This window comes from Ixodes scapularis, unplaced genomic scaffold, assembly GCF_016920785.2.
Source record: "Ixodes scapularis isolate PalLabHiFi unplaced genomic scaffold, ASM1692078v2 PGA_scaffold3__209_contigs__length_174095766, whole genome shotgun sequence".
Classification (NCBI taxonomy): Eukaryota; Metazoa; Arthropoda; class Arachnida; order Ixodida; family Ixodidae; genus Ixodes; species Ixodes scapularis.
Genome location: NW_024609868.1, coordinates 50,049,485 through 50,067,184, shown reverse-complemented (window position 1 = coordinate 50,067,184; position 17,700 = coordinate 50,049,485). Strand labels below are relative to the sequence as shown.

General features: G+C 48.8%; 2 protein-coding genes across 2 annotated transcripts in view; both read left to right on the top strand.

The window, feature by feature from the left end:
• The window catches only part of LOC115317370 (thiopurine S-methyltransferase), a 173,130-nt gene that overhangs the window by 29,860 nt on the left and 125,570 nt on the right, over nt 1–17,700 (top strand). The window lies entirely within an intron of this gene.
• LOC120839344 lies at nt 5,049–6,304 on the top strand. The gene has a single exon (XM_040209608.3). The coding sequence runs from the start codon at nt 5,552–5,554 to the stop codon at nt 6,209–6,211; it is 660 nt and encodes a 219-aa protein (XP_040065542.1). The 5' UTR covers nt 5,049–5,551; the 3' UTR covers nt 6,212–6,304.

Here is a 17,700-nt window from a genome sequence, read left to right as displayed (position 1 = left end):
AAGTCATGTTGCGGGTTGAAAACAACTTGTTCTGAAAGCAAGAAGCCGGTGACCATGCCCCCTTATAGGATACGCTCCCTGTTTATCTATAAATTAAACAGAAAGGTATTTCAACACTACATCTAAAAGCATGTCCGCAATATGCTACATCAACCCTTACAAAAAAAATGTAAGCCGGTCTGTAGGCATCTTAACGCTTTTTTTAACATACCTGTCCACTTCCTATCTTATCGCCATTTTTCTACAAGGTTTCTACAGATTTCCTGTCAACAGGAGTCTACAGAGCACAGTCGTCAGAAATCCCACCAACTGTCTGTCGCCAACGGTCGTTAGACTTTGCGTCGCCATATGCCTAGATTTTCTACAGACCTGACTTGATAGACCATACACACTGAAAACATGACAAAATCGTTGATATGAGTCATAAGCAGGTTTCGTGTGTAGTAAGAAACGCTTTTACAACAGGCTTGAAGTGAGCTACATAGTCACAGGATTTTATTGCCACAAGATCCGGCCCTGATAAACATTTAAAAAGAATCACATAGAGTATATATACATCAATAACGCAGGTTTCCGATCAAACATGCTGTAGGTTGCAGCCTCGACCACTGCGTGCCCTACTTTTAATGTTTAATGTTTCTGTGCTTATTTGTCATTGTCGACGGAGGTGTCAACAAACATAAAGCCGCTGCTTACGCCGCCAACCAAAGTGACTTCTACTCTCAGTTTTACGAGAGTCTATCTCGCTATAAAGTCGTCTATTGGACTCGAATGAAGTCTCGAGAGGGCTGCTTCGACTGCCAGTGCACATGTCATCAGTGTAGGCAGAGCAACGAAGTAGCAATCGCGACGCGAGAGCATACTGCGCCACCATGTGGCCGGCCGCGCTCGCTCTGCGGAAATGTGAGCGTGGGACTCTCGAGCCCCGTTAGCTTTCTGAAGTTGGAAGACGCTACATTGTCGTCGCGATTCCTTTGCCCTTCGAACGGTCGCGAAGCAGTTGCGCCCGGCGTCCTCTACGCAGCATCTTTCCGAAATTGTTAGCGCAGCATCGCAACCTTCCGTCAGCGAGCTTCGGCGACTCATCGTCTGCTGAAAGTCGGACGATGTGCTGTCCGTGGTGTCTTTTATGTGTTACTCTTTCGTAAAAAAAAATTGAAGTTTTAAAACGCGAACCTAACAGTGTACAAATAATTTTTAATTTATTGCTAACATATATATATATATTTATTTATTTGTTAATATAATGTGAGTTATACGACGTAAAACATAGTGTCTTCAAACTAGAATCAAACTAGAAAGTAGTTTAGAATCACTCTTGGGCTAGACAACTTCTTTAGAAATTCAAAAGCTGGCCTTCAAAGAGCTGTCCTGTTCAATCGGTATTGACAGCAGGGTAGACGCTATGCGTGTTTTAGGCCAATCGTGTCTCCGGTTAGGGTCACGTGACTACAGTCTCGAAGCTGGTAATAAGGCAGAGCACGGAACCTGACTAAAAGCCCAAGGCCACGCATAACATCCACTGCATTATCAACCTTGGGTACAAGTGACAAATCCTCCCGTTGTGTTCATTGTTGAGATGGCCCTGACGATTAGCCTCTGTAAGCGCACCCCCCGTTCTCTGCTGCTTCCTTTCTACTTCTTTCTTTTTTTCTCTCTCTCTAAGCTGAAGGCGTAGTAGACGGTGCGTATTCGCCGGACAAAAAGACCCTTTCATTTCAGTAGTTGGCTAACCGTCGGGTAGAGGGCGCTAACGCATTCGCCGCCATGAGGTTGCTTCAAACTGGGTTGTTTCGGTTTCAACGCGCATGCGATTGTGTTGCTGTTTCATGCCATTTTCGATTAATTTTGTGATACAAATTTCTTGCTTGAGGCACACAGCGAATGGCACAATGGTACTGAGTCACTTGGATAGCCATGATGTGGTTTCGAGCCTAACTTGCAATCACTTTCACAAACCCCAGATGCGTCTGATTACGTCCAATCGTCAATTTCGTCCAGGTTCGGCAGTGAAACAGCTGTTCTGGTGCAAAGAGAGGATTACCGTCGCCCACGGCCGTACCCGCGGACACTAGTTGCTACAAAGATAAATAAATAAAGAGCAGGAGAGGCTCCGCCTCCAGCGCGCGCTTCCTGCCTGCCGCCGGGCTTTGGGTGCGCGTGCACATAGTGGTATGAAAGGGCTCGAGCTCAAGCCAGAGATATGACTGCTCACCTAATATTGTAACATACAAAAATGCACGAGTGCTTAGTGAAGAAGGAGGTCCACAACATGATTAACAATGTGCTGAATCGCGAAAAACAGGTGAAGTGACGAGTTTACGTTTTGAGTTTCGTAGACCAACTTTATGTGAACTTCGCAGATTGAAGAAGTCGCCTACAATGACGTAGATAGTATAAAAAGGTGTTTTTCTCTCGGCCTGTTATATTTAAATAAATAAAGTTCTCGAGAAATATTGTAATAGACCAACCTAGGCCGACTAGAAAATTTATTTAACTAAAGTACTCATTAACAAGATTGCGCAATAATAACTTTTGAAATAGACTACGGTGAAGACCTATTTTTTGTGGGCTCAATATTTCGCGATTTAGGTCAAAGCTGAAATTTTGGAATAAATCGCGGGTTCTAATTTTTTCCACGCGGTGGGATCTCCATATAGATTCTAATGTGTTTACATTTTACCGGGACCTATTTTTCGCAAATTGTAGGTGAATCGCAAAATTCGCGAAAATTAGGTCGTCGCGAAAATGAAGTCGTTTACAGTATTTGCTATACGGGGACTTGATTACGACGTTCTCAAGGTAATAAATAAGTGACAGGGCCCTCAAATGAAGTGTGGCATTTATCGCCCGTAAAATTTGCCAAATGAAATTAAAGGCCACAAAAGAAGTGATGAAGTCGAGCGCCAGGGGGCACCACACCATGGATTTGAGTCGAAAGCTCTTTACTGGTTTGGACCGATGCGCTTTGTAGATTACGGCGTCGCCAGCTACTAAAATCCATATTCCCCGTTGACAACGTTACATTCGTGCGATTTTCATGAAGACGGATTCTTTTCGGCGTCACATATTGTGGGCCCCAGGAACTCTCAAGTTGTCTGTGACAGTTTCTTATGTGGGAAGTCAAAACCTTTGTGTTGAAATGAATTAATCGAATTGAACCGGTTATCTTAAAAAATCGCTTAACAATTAAAATACTGCACACATAGGACTATTTAAACAAAGTATACATTTTTTTAGAATTCATAAACAAACCGATCGAGTAAATGTTTATATAGCAAAAACGATTAAGAACGTCAAACATATGGAGGTGTGTTATTGTAAACAAACAAATGGCCTGATGTTGACGTATTATTATTTCTAGCATCAGAAAAAAAAATTTAATGAAGCTTTTGTTCCCTATTTTGTCCATAAGTTCACCTATATGATCAAAATCCACTGTTTTCGATATGTTATAAATATACGTGATTATTCACAGTGAGTATTTTCTCACCTTCCTTGAGATCCTAAATGCGCGATCATGTATACGTTTACATTGTGCTTTCTATTGGGATTGTTCCGCCACTATAAGTAAGCGAACATGAGTTATTATAAGTTATTGTCCTTTGAACCCTTGTGCTGTCTTAGAATCATATATGTGGTGAATGTGCGTGAGCGTTAACGTTGATTCATGTGCCAATATAACTTCCACCCATGTAGCCGGCACACCGATGGCAAAAATAGTCAAAACGTCACCGCAAATTAACTTCATAAATTGTGAACATAATAATGTAATGGTAAATGGTAAATGTATAAGTGTCGGACGACACTTTAGGGAGTGAGGTGAGAAACGCGGTGAAACGCGACAAAAGAAACGAATTCAACGCATCTGCCAAGACGCCGAGTAGCGCGGAGGGGAGAGCGGAGCGACGAATTGAAGCAACCTAATGGCGGCCGCATCACGTGACTCCAAGATGGCAGCGCCCATGTGGCTGAGGGTGAAAAGGTCTATACTTTTTATCGCTTGAATCCTCCCTCTGTGCGCGGGTAAAGGCAGAAGCGCGATCACGTGGTTTGACGGATGACGCATTAGCCTTTGACAAACCCGGAACGCCTGCGAAGACCGGACCTAGCTTCGCGGGTGATGCGGCCTGCGGGCCAGCTGTGGATTTGGCTTCTGTGGTAATTTGTAAATGTGGTTAATCTAGTTCTAGAGTTCCGATCACCAGCAGCGCATTTCGTCTTAGTGCCAAGTGCGATCTTCAACATGCGGATTGCCCAGACCATGGATATTCTTTCGGCAGCGCCTACACACCGGTGATCTTCCTTTGTTGTGGGCATACATGTGCCCACTAGCTTCGACGGTTCGACGGACCGAAGACACGACGGACCGCCTTCTCTTCCATGTGAGTGACAAGGAGAAGCCCTCCTGACCATTTGGGATCGGTATTCTTGCTACGCAATGTACGTTTTGTCACTATCCGATGCGTTTGAACCCTGTCGAACTCTGTGCCAAGAATCTCCGACGAGTTCAACCTGTAATCCACAGCGATTGTCCCGAAAGGCACTGTACAGCGCTATTTGTAAGTGCTTTTTCCGCCCTCAAGTCAAAAATTAAAAAGTTGCCTTTCCTCCGTCTGGCGTACCCAAATTCGCCGACCCAGGTTGCCCGCTGACCATAGTTGCCAGACTATCGCTAGTCCGGCGGGTGTTGAGGGAAAGGGTGAAGATTGCAACGAAGAGAAGGGAAGGAGGCGGAGGAGGAAATGCGTGAACAGAGAGAGAGGATATAAATAGAGGGGGAGGGGGGGGAGGAGGAAGCCTGCGGGGGAGCGTAGCGCGTTTTCTCCGCCGCCAGCGTCCGGTCGCTGGTGTCGTCGCGGTACTGGCGGTACCAGACCGCTTCTCTACCTGCCGGACGAGTGGACCCTGGCGTCTTTACGCTGGTTCCAATATTGTCGGATCCCCGAGCACTGCTCGACTTCTGCCGAATGTACGGCCTGAGCCCCGTCCCGCCGCCTCAGCCCACACCGGACTCCGCACCCCGTCGACGCGGAAGACCTGCCGCTACTGATGAACTTTGGGGCACCTGCGGAGTGCTCGGCTTCAACCCCAAGGCTCCGAACTGCGGTGGTTCGGTCGTCACGCGTTTTCGGGAAAACCCGAAGGGCGCACGTCCAACTTTCCGGTGCGGCTCCTGCAGGAAGGAGGTAAGCGTAATCATGCGTGTGATATTTTCGTATTACGCCTAAAAAGATAATTAATACGCCGTTCCTTCACAATGGCCACTCAGCAGGCCTAATTGTTTTCACATTCTCTCATCTAACAGTTCACGAACGAACGCAGTTTCGCGCCCGCTAATAGTTTGAATTTTTTATTTCAGCTTTCGCAGGAGAATGGTGTAGACGTTCTCCGTGGCGGGCCGTCCCGGCCATCTTTCTTTTCATACGTGGACGTCGAAGGCCGCCCCAACGTCAAGCTCTCCCGGAGAAAGATCCTGTGGATTTGCTTCTCCCTGACAAAGGGGTACTCGAGTGTCCAGACGGCAGAAGCCGTGCAAGACGTCTTCCCGATGGGAAATGACGTCCTGTGCGATTGGAAGAACTTCATTAGGGAAGCCGTCGCCGACGAGATGGCGAGTCGGCCCCCACTGGGAGGGGTCGGCCAGGTCGTCCAAGTGGACGAGTCCCTCTTCCGGGGCAAGCGGAAGTATAACCGCGGACGGCTTCTGGCGGGCGACAACGTGCCTGGTTGCAGCAGCGACCACTACCGCGGGACCGAGGAGAAGGGTCCTTGGATTGTCGGCCTGATCTCAGAATCTACGGGAGAGCTTCGCCTGTTCGAAGTGAAGAAAAGGAACCGGAGGACCCTGCACGCCATTGTAGCCAAGAACGTCTACCCGGGAACCACTGTAGTCACGGACAAGTGGAAGGGCTACGATGGCCTGTGGACAGTTCACGATGACCTGGGGCACATGGTACTCAACCATCTCACCGTGAACCACAGCGAAAACTTCGTGGACCCCGAAACCGGCGCTCACACCCAGAAGATCGAGTCCGCCTGGACTGCCCTAAAACAAGACCTCCTCAAGAGAGGCAAGGGGACAAGCAAGACTCTGCTACCGTCGCACCTGACCTGGTACTGGTGGAACTCCATCAACGGCCGAACCAGGTGCAGGGACCCCTTCCTCAGGCTTCTGGAAGCCATCGACCGGAAGTATCCGTGTGCCTGAACACGCTCAGCAAACGGCCCTTTTTAGGGCCACCCACTCCAGTTCAAAAGTCAGATTTGGGGGTTTTACGTGCCAAACCTACGGCGGGCATCTGGCACGCCCCAGCGGAGGACTGAGGATTAATTTCGACCACTTCGGGATCTTTCGACGTGCAACCGAAAGCTCGGTTACACGGCGCCTTCTCCGCAATAAGCCTCCGTCATATTGCGGTCACCTCGGTCGGAATTCGAACCCGCCACCTGGGGATCCGTAGGCCGGCGCTCTCGCCTCGGAGCCGCCGAGGCGGCTGCCCACTCCAGATCAAGCAGTCCTCCAAATAAACCTTGGGGTTTATTCGCAAGCACTTATTGAAGCACGCTTCTTTTTTTATTACGGGTCATCTAAACGAATTCCTGCGTACGCGGCGCGAGCACGTTTTTACGGCGACATTAGAAAACGCGCATACGACGCCAGCGCCTCAAAGCAGGAGGCGGAATATCTAAACGGGTGGCGCGAGCGCAACGGGAACAAGCGTCGTCGACGGCAAGGGTAGCGCGCTGGTACCGCCAGTACCGCGACGACACCAGCGACCGGACGCTGGCGGCGGAGAAAACGCGCTACGCTCCCCCACAGGCCTCCTCCTCCCCCCCTCCCCCTCTATTTATATCCTCTCTCTCTGTTCACGCATTTCCTCCTCCGCCTCCTTCCCTTCTCTTCGTTGCAATCTTCACCCTTTCCCTCAACACCCGCCGGACTAGCGATAGTCTGGCAACTATGGTCAGCGGGCAACCTGGGTCGGCGAATTTGGGTACGCCAGACGGAGGAAACATTTTAGTTAATTTGCTAATTACCTAATTTCACATATTTTCTAGAGGCCGCCATGGCCATTAACACTTCCCCAGGGCTCAAATTACTCTATCTCAAGTTCCCTTTTTGAAAATTTGTTGCAACTAAAAAAAAACACCCTGTATACGTCCCAAGTGTAAAATAGACTTGCTAATGGAGCAGCGATTTGAAGACACTTAACTTTTTCATTACCATGCAACGTCTAGGCTCCTATGAAAGCTGCACGCAGAAGTTGGTAGCTTGGCGTTAATTGGAGAGTTTGGCCGGGCCAGCTGTATTGATGGCGCAAGCTTACAAAGGTTACAGCCTCTATCGTCCATCATCCATGATCTCCCACCCTTTTTGCTTCCAACGTATCATGCCCGTTTTTCCTAATTATCGAGCAAGTGAGCCTGTGAATGGTTCATGTGCTCCCCAGTTGAGTAGTGGGGAGCTGCACAACTGGAGATTTTAATAGATGCTAACTTGTCATCTCTCTCTCTCTCTATTTTTTCAGGCCACATCTGTGCACTTTTCAAGGTCGATGCAGCAAAGATCAAGCACAGCCTATCAAGCATGCTGAGTGTAGTATTTCAATTTTTTTATGCAAGTAGTTCTCGCCACGCTAACCAGATAGCGCCACCGTTGCACCATTGCCCGTGTTATCGGGGTAGCGTCCCCGTGGCGCTCAACCCCCACGTTGTTGACCGTTAAATAAATCAGTTACGATCCAGCCACCGTCTTCGCCGGACGTCCGTCTCTCTCCGTCCGGGGCTCCCGCGCCCGGCCCCGCCGGCGCCCGCCGTTCACCTCTTCGGCATGTAAGACCCCTCGTTTTCCGCAGGCCCACGCAGGCCCTGCTCTTCTTTATTTTCACGGGTGTCCGCATTTTCTTTAATACAACATTCTGGCGACGAGGATGTTTTCCCCCGCATTTTCGAACCCCCGCGCCCCCTGAGGCTTCGTTTCGCCGCTTTTCGTCGCGGCTCTACTCTTTTCAGTATCGTTTTTGAGAGCGTCCGAGCGGTTGGTGGGTCGTACTCCGCGTCTAGACGGGACGTGTAACTTTTTTTTCGTTCTCGCGTCATCTTTGACGTTCGGAATGGCGTTGTGCAAAGTTCCCGCCAATTTTCTCAACACGCCCGGTGAGCCGGTAGCGCCGTGGCAAACTTGGAAGCGCGGCTTCCTCAACTACCTCGAGGCGATCGACGCCGAGGATTTTCCGCCGAAACGCAAGAGGGCGCTTTTATTTTCATTTCTCGGCGATGAAGGCAATCGCGTCGTTGATGCGTTCAACCTGGCAGGTCCGTCCGTTAGCTCGACTCAGGATGAGTTTCAGGTCTTGTTGTCCGCTCTGGACTCCCATTTCGGTTCCGCTCCAAATATCATTGTTGAGCGTAGGAAGTTCGTCAACCGAGTACAAGGTCCAGGCGAGACCGTTCTCGAGTACCTTGGGGCGCTCAGACGCCTAGCTTCTTTTTGCGATTACGGCGAGGCTTTAGAGAGCCGCGTCGCGGAAATGTTTATTTCGGGGATCCACAGCACAGAAGTGCAGGATCGTTTAATCCGAGAGTCCGACGGAGCAAACGCACCTAGCCTCGATCGTGCTGTCCAACTAGCGCAGCAGTTCGAGCGGGCTTCTCGAGATTGCGATCTCTTTCGGTGTCCAAACGCGTCGCACGTGGTACAGCGTGTCCAAGATGGCCGCGATCTTCAACCGTTGAGCGGTCAGCATGCCCAAGATGGCGAGGCATCATCTTCCCGGAGGAACCAGCATCCTCCTCTCCCGTCTTCCCCAAGACGTGACCGTCCTTCTCCGCCTCGTTCTCCTCCTTCCCCGTCGGCTCGCGAGTTGAGACAGTTGAGATCTCCCCTGTCTCCACCACAGTTTATCATACACAGTTTGCCCACTGTAGAATAAGCCTGTGGTAATCGCAAACCACGTGATCGAGGGCCTTGTGTGAATAAAAGTACATTGTAGAACTAAACTCATTACATATTACTCACACAATATTAATTATATTGATAACCTAATAATTTAAAAAGAGCGAAAGTTCCTTAAACAATTATTTAAACTCGTAAAAGCGCCCTCTCACCACGGATGGGGTAACTAACCACATTTTATGCTTCGTTTTTATTGTTTTGCTTTTCAAGATGGCGGCCCCCATGGCATTTTGTGTACCCGGTTCTCGCGTCCGCTTGCGTTGCGCTTTCGCTTTTGTTGTGACGTGCGCACCACTGGACGACAATCACAGGTAATTTATTCACACAAGAGTTATTTCAAGCAGGCAAATGTTTATTTTCGCTCTACATAGTACAATTTATAAAACGTTACAAACAGCACATGCAATGATGCGGTTGCTGACGGGTATTATCGAACATACACGGTAATACAAACAGTTTGAATGTTAGCCTTCAAGCTATGTGCATAAACAATGATAAACCCAAGATCAACAAACATAGTCTAAACACGTAGAGGTAAAGTCGCGGTAAAGGTATTTCAAAACAGCTTTTCATAAACCATGCGAAAAAAAAAAAAAACTGAACAGACGCGACAGTTTTACATAACGAGTGCGATTACAAACCAGTTGCTTTAACAGTAACTACAGGCTAATGTGGTAAAGAATAAAGCTGTGCTTGGAGGTGCATTTGACCTGCCTGTCCTTTCCCCCCCAAGATGAATGTTCAACACACCTGGGGGGTATGTTCGACGACAAATGTTTCGTTTCTCCTAAAAAGAAACGGAAGTAATGGAAGTGAAGATATTGCGTCTGATTGGTTAGAGGCTCAAATGATGAAAGTTCCCGCTTTCGTCATTTGAGCCTCTAACTAATCAGACGCAATATCGTCACTTCCATCACTTCCTTTCTTAGGAGAAACAAGACATTTGTCGAACATTGCCCCCCTGGTCAGTTTTCTATATGTTGGATCTAGCCAGTCAATTTTTTCAGCACAATGTTAAGCTGTTAGGTTCGATGACAGCGCGCCTTTACAACTCTCCGTCTCCTGATCTGCCTAATGGGGCTACTGGCCCTTCGACAAAAATATCACCTATCATCGACAAACCGTAAGCACCTAGAATGCCACTTTCTGACTGCAGCATCACCATTGAAAATTGTAATCCATGGAAGCAACCTCCTGGCTCAGCATTCTTCACTCATCGCCCTCGCCAACCTCACCTAATTTCGTTATTGCTGATCACTGGTGAAGCACACCCGCCAGCAATATGAAAGTGAACACCTTACCTGGATTCTTGCCCGTTTTACGGCTCCCTAAAGCTATACTGACTCTCAACGTATCAAATAGTACGTGGCTTGGGGGTCTAAACTTTGCGTTCTAGCCTTCTTCTGGAACAGAGCTTGTTCCAAAACTTGCAGGAGCGTCAAAAACAAGAAGAGGGCTGTTCACCTTCATATCGCTCACGGGTGTACCTTCAAACTCCGGCTCACGTCCCACCTGCCCTTGCTGTTTCCTGTCTGTCGACAATGTCGCCACTCTCCAATGTGACATTTATCATTTGTGGTTCCACCAGAAATGTGAAGATATATCTCTCGCTTTGTATAGACGCCTCTCCTCATTATCAACCGAGTGGCTCTGTGCGGCGTGCCAGCTCCCACCCCTGGCCGATGACCTCTTTCCATCCCCTAAGCAGCACAGAGCCCCTGTGTACCCCACCATCATCGCCAACTCTACCAAGTAGTTGGTAGAGTTGGCGATGTCCGACCTGCCGATGTCCGACCCGCCTACGGCGAGCGACATCGGCAGCATTCACCGTTCGCATGACAACTCCGCGTTTGGCATAGTTGTCGTGTGAAAAATGCGCGATCGGAGTCTACAGACTCCAATCCCGTTTGGTTTTCCAACATTTGCTTGCTTAAAAACAACCTTCCTGACTTTAAAGCGCTGAAGTAATCTTTCCCGAATACAATATTTGCTGTGTGCGAGACATGGCTGGACGCCTGTCTTTGGTGGGCAATTAATGGGGAATTGATCAATCTCGCACAATTCTCTTTATTCCAGCAAAACTGTCCCTCCTTGGGGCGAAGGAGTCCGTCCTCGCCATGCCATAACACCTGCCCTGCCAACGTCTCGACCACCTCACCCCTTCGGGTCTAGAAGCCATCTTTGTCGAGGCATTTTGTAAACATGGAAAGCTTCTTCTGGTGTCTATACCTACTGCCCACCCTCCCTCCATGAACAATCGTACGCCCTCCTCCAAAAGAGCCTACAGCGCGTCGACCCCAGCAAGTTCTCTGCACTGTTCATCTGATCCACTTGATGACATGCTGTAAGACGTACTGGAAACTGCTGGCCTCACCCAACTTCATGACGCCTCATTCTACATTTCTCAAAACAGCAACGCTACATTCCTCGACCTCGTCTGCACCAATAATCCCACCTTATCCTACCGCTGCACAGTGAAATCCAGCCTACCAGGCAGTGATCGCAGTGCTCTCCTCACTAATATCCATTGCCCTAAGCGAGGTCATCAAGCCAAGAAGTTCCAGTAGTTCTAAAAAACCGATTTCCCTCATCTCAATCAGCTCATCCACCTCGCTCCCTGGTTCATCGTGTTTGATCACCCATCGGCTGACGAGGCCGACGACCTCTCACTCAACATATCAGCAATTCAGCACAAATGTGTTCACCCTAAGGATCAATAGGAGGCACGGCAGCCTTCAATAGATGACAAAGGAGATTGCAGTCTTAATCAGACGTAAACACTGACTATTAAAAAAAGTGCCTCTAAATCCCACTCATCTTTAACAAGCCCACCAGGCACGTACCGAAGTCAAGCATCTCATTCATATCTCCCATAACTATTACCTACCAACTAAGAGCAAAAGCAACCCGCCAGCCCAAACTCTTGGGCATGTTTTCACTATAATAAAAAAATGTTCCACGCGCCGGTCTTCCCAGATCACGGCAGGCCCTATTCTAATCTTGACGACATAGCACAGCTCTTCTCTTACCACATTTCTCGGGCTGTAGCATTACTTGACCCTACCGCACCTAACCTTTGTCCCACCCAACCCACAACTCAGCCAATCAAGACCACACCAGCAATCACACTCTCTTCCATAGTCATTCTTCAAAGTGAAACCTACAAAGCCCTCGCCTGTGACTACTCCTCTCAACGCCCTAGATGAGACAGCCTCCACCCTGCATTGCTTAAATCCTGTGCTGGCTGTATCTCCCCCGTCCTCACTCGCCTCTTCAACGATTTTCTCTCCCACAGCTCTGTTCCTAAATCCTGGAAAGTTGAGTCAGTAACGCCTCTCAAAAAGGGACACGGTGCCCCCTCAAGTCTAACATCCACTTGTGACGGAGTGTATAACCGACTCATTCGGTGCTGTGCGTGCGCCAGATTACAAAGAATCCTCGCCTCGCGGCCAGGGGAAGAAAAGAGGACAAAGAAGAGGGACAGCAAAAAAAGGGCGGTTTAGCCATTGCAAGCCTTCGGACGGAGAGCGTTGTAGCAGTTGTCTGTGTCGCGAACTAGTCCTGGGTACTGTCTCTCCTCAACGTCGGGGCCCGACGTTGAGGAGAGACAGTACCCAGGACTAGTTCCGGCACATATAACTTTATCTAAACTCGGCTTGAGTTCGCGACACAGACAACTGCTACGACGTTCTCCGTCCGAAGGCTTGCGATGGCCAAACCAAACAATGGAGCCCCCGCCAATATGGTTTCCGCCCGGCAGGAGCTGCGAATCGGCCCTTGCAGCTTTCACTTATGCACTTAGCACCAGCCTCGACAACCGAACTCCGTGCGAGATCGTCCAGTTAGACTTCAGAAAGGCTTTTAACAGCGCAGACCACAGCTTGTTTCTATCGAAACTCCAACAGATGGGAATCTCCGGCATGAGGAATTAAAAATTTACTTTTTCACACTACCTTATTCTTCAAGGGCTCTTTTCGTGATTTAGCACAAACTGGAAACACTACTAACAGGTAGGGTGTCCATTGAGCTAGGTTATGTGTGCCATTGCGTGTCAAAGGGGCTTTGAAAAAACTAATTGAAGAACACTTTGTCCAAGCTCAAGAGAAAAAATCTTGTTCTTGACCACTGGCTAACACAACATGATGGGAGCAACCGGTTATTGCTTTCTTCCGGTGACTTCAGAACAAGGTCTACTGGCATGACAACCAGCTGTGGTTGTCGTGCTGATCCCTAAGACAGATTGCGATGAGGAAGAGCTAGAGATAAAATTTAAAAGCGCTAACAAAGACGAGGACAAAAAGGGAGGCGAACAGGACGAGCGCTTACTCTCAACTGAACATTTAGCGCTTTTAAATTTTATATCATGAACCAACTCGCCCGCTTCGCCACTTTAGTAAGAGCTAGAGCCCTCCTAGCCACTGTTTTTTCCCAGATATGCAGAACTACCTTTACTGCACTTACCCAACCATTTACACAGTTTGTTATATGACAAGTTGCAGATTATTGTCAAGTGACCACTTGTGGCTGCGACATTCATAACATTCCTCATGAGGAATGTTATGCCGCAATGTCAATTTCGGTGGCCCTATTACAGCTATAATCTGTTTCAGCCTAATTTTACAAAGAAAAGCACTGCCGCCCTTTGGAGCTAATCAGAGCAACGAAGCAAGTTTTGTGAGAGCTCTCCGTAGGAGGTGTATACTCCCACAATATGTTGTCCCGTCCCTCAGCCAAATGTTCCAATTGTCTCGTTGGTGCCGTAGCTTTGGTAATGCCCCGTAAGCTGCAGAAGGATGAGTCAACCTAGTTCCAGTAACAGTTCACCTCACGTACGAATATGACCAGAAAATGCTCATGCCACCCAAGGATGAGGGTCGACAAATTTCCCAGCGTACGGTCTCCGATTTTCTTCTTGTGGCCCAGATGATGAGCTGCCTCTTGAGTTTCCTCACTTCATCCCCCTGGTTACTGATGGTCCTTGTCTCTGGTGTCCGGCCCTTGCAGCTTGCCTCCACACGTTTGTCGTCCTCGTGGTATTCTCTGTGATTCTCCGAGGAACCATCGTACTGGAACAAAAAAGAAACAGTATACAGTGAATGGACAAAGCGAGACACACCTTATACTCAGGGGCAGATCCAGAACTCCGTTTGGGGGGGGGGGGGGGGGGCAGAAAGTTTGTAAGGATGCTATTCTCCCCTTCTTTTGTGTGCACCGGGGGGTCCAGCCATGTCAAATTGTCCTCCGAGATGGGGGGAGGGGGGGGGGGTCGACTTTGTTTGTGGGGGGGGGGGGGGGGGGTCCGCCCCCGTCGCCCCCTCTTGGATCTGTCCCTGCTTATACTTCTAAATTAGATAAGTACTGTGGGTCTTACTGCATGACGTGCCAAGCGGAGATAAATAATGTCTGGAGCTTGACGGGGGGAGGAGGGGTCTCGACGCATGCTGGACGACAGGTGCCAGATGCTGCCATACCCACAGGGTATCCTGACGAGAGAGAGAAGACAGGTGTGAGTCCAGGAAATTGGCATGTTTGAGCAACACTTTTTTTAGAGGCGCCTTCCCGTTAATTCCCTTCAAGGGACATCCATCTGACTAGTTAATTCAGAATTATGTTCAATGTGCCCAGTCAACTTGCTTAGCCTGTTTGAAAATATATAACAACTGGTAAATTCACTTTTTATAATGTTACGTGTTTTTTTTTGTTTTGTTTTTTATATCTTATGCTATGATGCCAACTTCTCTTTTATGATTTTACAGATTAGCAAATTCAAGGTTCGGTCCTGATCCGCGTCATTTGCTACTATATTTATATTTTTCCAGTAAAGTGGTGTGAAAGTTTCGATACGTGGAGGTTGCGCGTGAACAAGCAATTCATTACGTTCGACCGTTTTACAAGTCACGTCCGACGTACATACGACTAAGAAATTAATCGAGTCACATACACTGCGTTGGAGAAAAGACGATCGTGCCATGGCCTGACGCGAAGGACAGCACGAGCACTTTAAAATGTATGCACTCACCAGCAACGAACTTGAAGCTGAATCCCAGAATCTCGAACGGCGAAGTGAGTCCCCGGCTTTTTGGCTTCTTGCCTGAGCAGGCCCATTTAGAACACATTCATAGCGTGATTCAGTTTCTCCCGTGACATTAAAACGCCAAGCGAGGATCCAACCGAAAGGGAAATGTACTAGGAAAGAGAAATTCGCAGAACAGCAACACCGACAACGCCGACAACGCGACCGGCGACATGGCTTCGGTTAGGGCAATGAACTTTTTGAAGCTAACGGTAACGGCGCGATTTTTTCTTTCCATGTTGGTTTATCATTATTACCTAGCTTATTATGTTTTCTAAAATTATTAACATCAACGCACTCAATTTAGTCAACTGCTATTATTTTTTACCCTGTTTTTTTGTTTGTTTTTGTTTGACAACTTCAGTTGTCGCCATCCGGCTTGAGGAGCGCTGTGTATGCGCGATTACCGGAAGTGGCCTTGAGTGGGACCACTGGTTATGATTCCACTGTGGTCTCCACCATTCATCCGCCGGCGTTCGCGCCGCACATTTTACCCCCATCGAGGAGCTCGCGCGCGCTCGTCGTGCGATTTTTGTTTCTTTTGTGGCCGCAAGAGCCACGCACGGCAAGATTGTCCGGCATCCAGAGCTACGTGCTTTTCGTGTGGTCGTGCGGGCCACTTCGCCAATGTCTGCCGGAGTCGCCCAAGAAGCGACCGTTACCAGCACCAGCTGGACTTTCCTGTTGGACGGCGTTCCTCCGTCCGCGACTACTACCAGCATCGGCAAGCAAGGCCTCGTCCCACAAGGACCCCCATTCAAGGCATCACCTTCCCGGACTACAAGCTCCCAGCAACAATCTACACCGTCGCGCCGCCCGATGATTTTCCGGAGCGGTGCCGTTTCTGTGGTGGCCCCTGCCACTCGAGGAAGTTTTGTCCGGCCGCACACCGTCGCTGCTTCTCCTGCCAGAAGCAAGGTCATCTAGACCGTGTCTGCGAGAGTCGACCCCGGTGGCCACGACTCGACCGTGGGGGGCCTAGCAACCCTCCCACCGTGTTCGCGTCCGCCCACCGGAGGCATCGAGAGATGCGTCACTTTTCGGCGCCCCGAGCGCCATGGTCCCGGCCCCGGGGAGGTACCTTGCCCCCGGAGCCCCCAGTTCCTGCTGCAGCCCCGCCTGCAGTTCTTCTTGCTGCAGCCCCGTCAGCCGCAGCCCCTTCCGCTGCAGCCTGCAGTTCCTGCCGCTGCCCCGTCAGCCGCAGCCGCTACAGCCCTGCCTGCAGCTCCTACTGAGGGTGCAACCTCCAGCACCTGTGACAGCCCAACAGTGCTGACGCAGCCACCTGTGAGTGTGTGTCCGACACCCAGCCCGGAGCCACCAGAGCCCCCGGGTTCAGACAAGTCCACCCCGCGACAGGACAGTCGCCCACTTCAAGCCTGGCCGCTGCCAGAGCGCCTAAAAGACTACGTTTTTGTGAACTTTTTCAGCAGCACTTCTTACGGAAAATTGCAGGACATATAATTAATACATATGTGAACATTCAGTGAATTTTTTTTCTTATCCAGCTTACTGCCCCAGCGCAGCCTTTTCCAGTGTGTGCTTTCCGCAAATCTTTTGCGACGTGCTTTTCCTTTTCATTAATTTCACATTTTCCAGTGTCTTGACGTAGAAATGTCATTTCATTTCAGTACATTTCCATACTTCCCAACTGCCCTGCAGTTTGGCGTCAGTTTTCGGGAAAAAAGTCTATTCAATTTTTTTCCCTAAGAGAGGGAAGGATAGGTAGTTATTTTTTTTTTTTTTTTTAAGGAAAGGAAAGTGCAGTATTTCAATTTTTTTATGCAAGTAGTTCTCGCCACGCTAACCAGATAGCGCCACCGTTGCACCATTGCCCGTGTTATCGGGGTAGCGTCCCCGTGGCGCTCAACCCCCACGTTGTTGACCGTTAAATAAATCAGTTACGATCCAGCCACCGTCTTCGCCGGACGTCCGTCTCTCTTCGTCCGGGGCTACCGCGCCCGGCCCCGCCGGCGCCCGCCGTTCACCTCTTCGGCATGTAAGACCCCTCGTTTTCCGCAGGCCCACGCAGGCCCTGCTCTTCTTTATTTTCACGGGTGTCCGCATTTTCTTTAATACAACACTGAGCAAGCTGGACAAGTACAACAAAACACTGCTCAACAACTGAGAATTAAAAAAAAACGAAAAATAAGAACATTTTGTCTGTTCTTTGAGTGTATAATGAAGCAAGTGCTCTGCACGCAGCATATGCATCGGTACACTTCATAACTGATAACTAGCATTACACAAAGATAGAAACTGACCTATTTTCCGTAGATAATGGATAGAGTTGAGGGGATTTTCTGTAGAAAGTAGGCAGAAAATGGGTAGAAACTGCTATATTCTCCATAGTGAGATCATAGAAACTGTGGCCACTTGTCTACAGCAATTCGTTAGAAACTCTCTAATTGGCGCTAGAAATGGGACAGGAGTGTTGCTAGAATGTCTGTATGTTTGCTGTACAGAGTCGCCACATTATCTGTTCACTGAAGTCTACACAAAACCTGTAGGAAGCAGCGGCCAATAATCTGTAGACAATGGTTAAAAAAGTGGATACATTCTCCCTAGGAAATCTATGCTCTCTAGCCACAATTATGTCTAGAAATTCTGTAGAAATTGGTTAAATTTTTTTGTACGGGAATAAAATTACCCGGCAAATATTACGTAG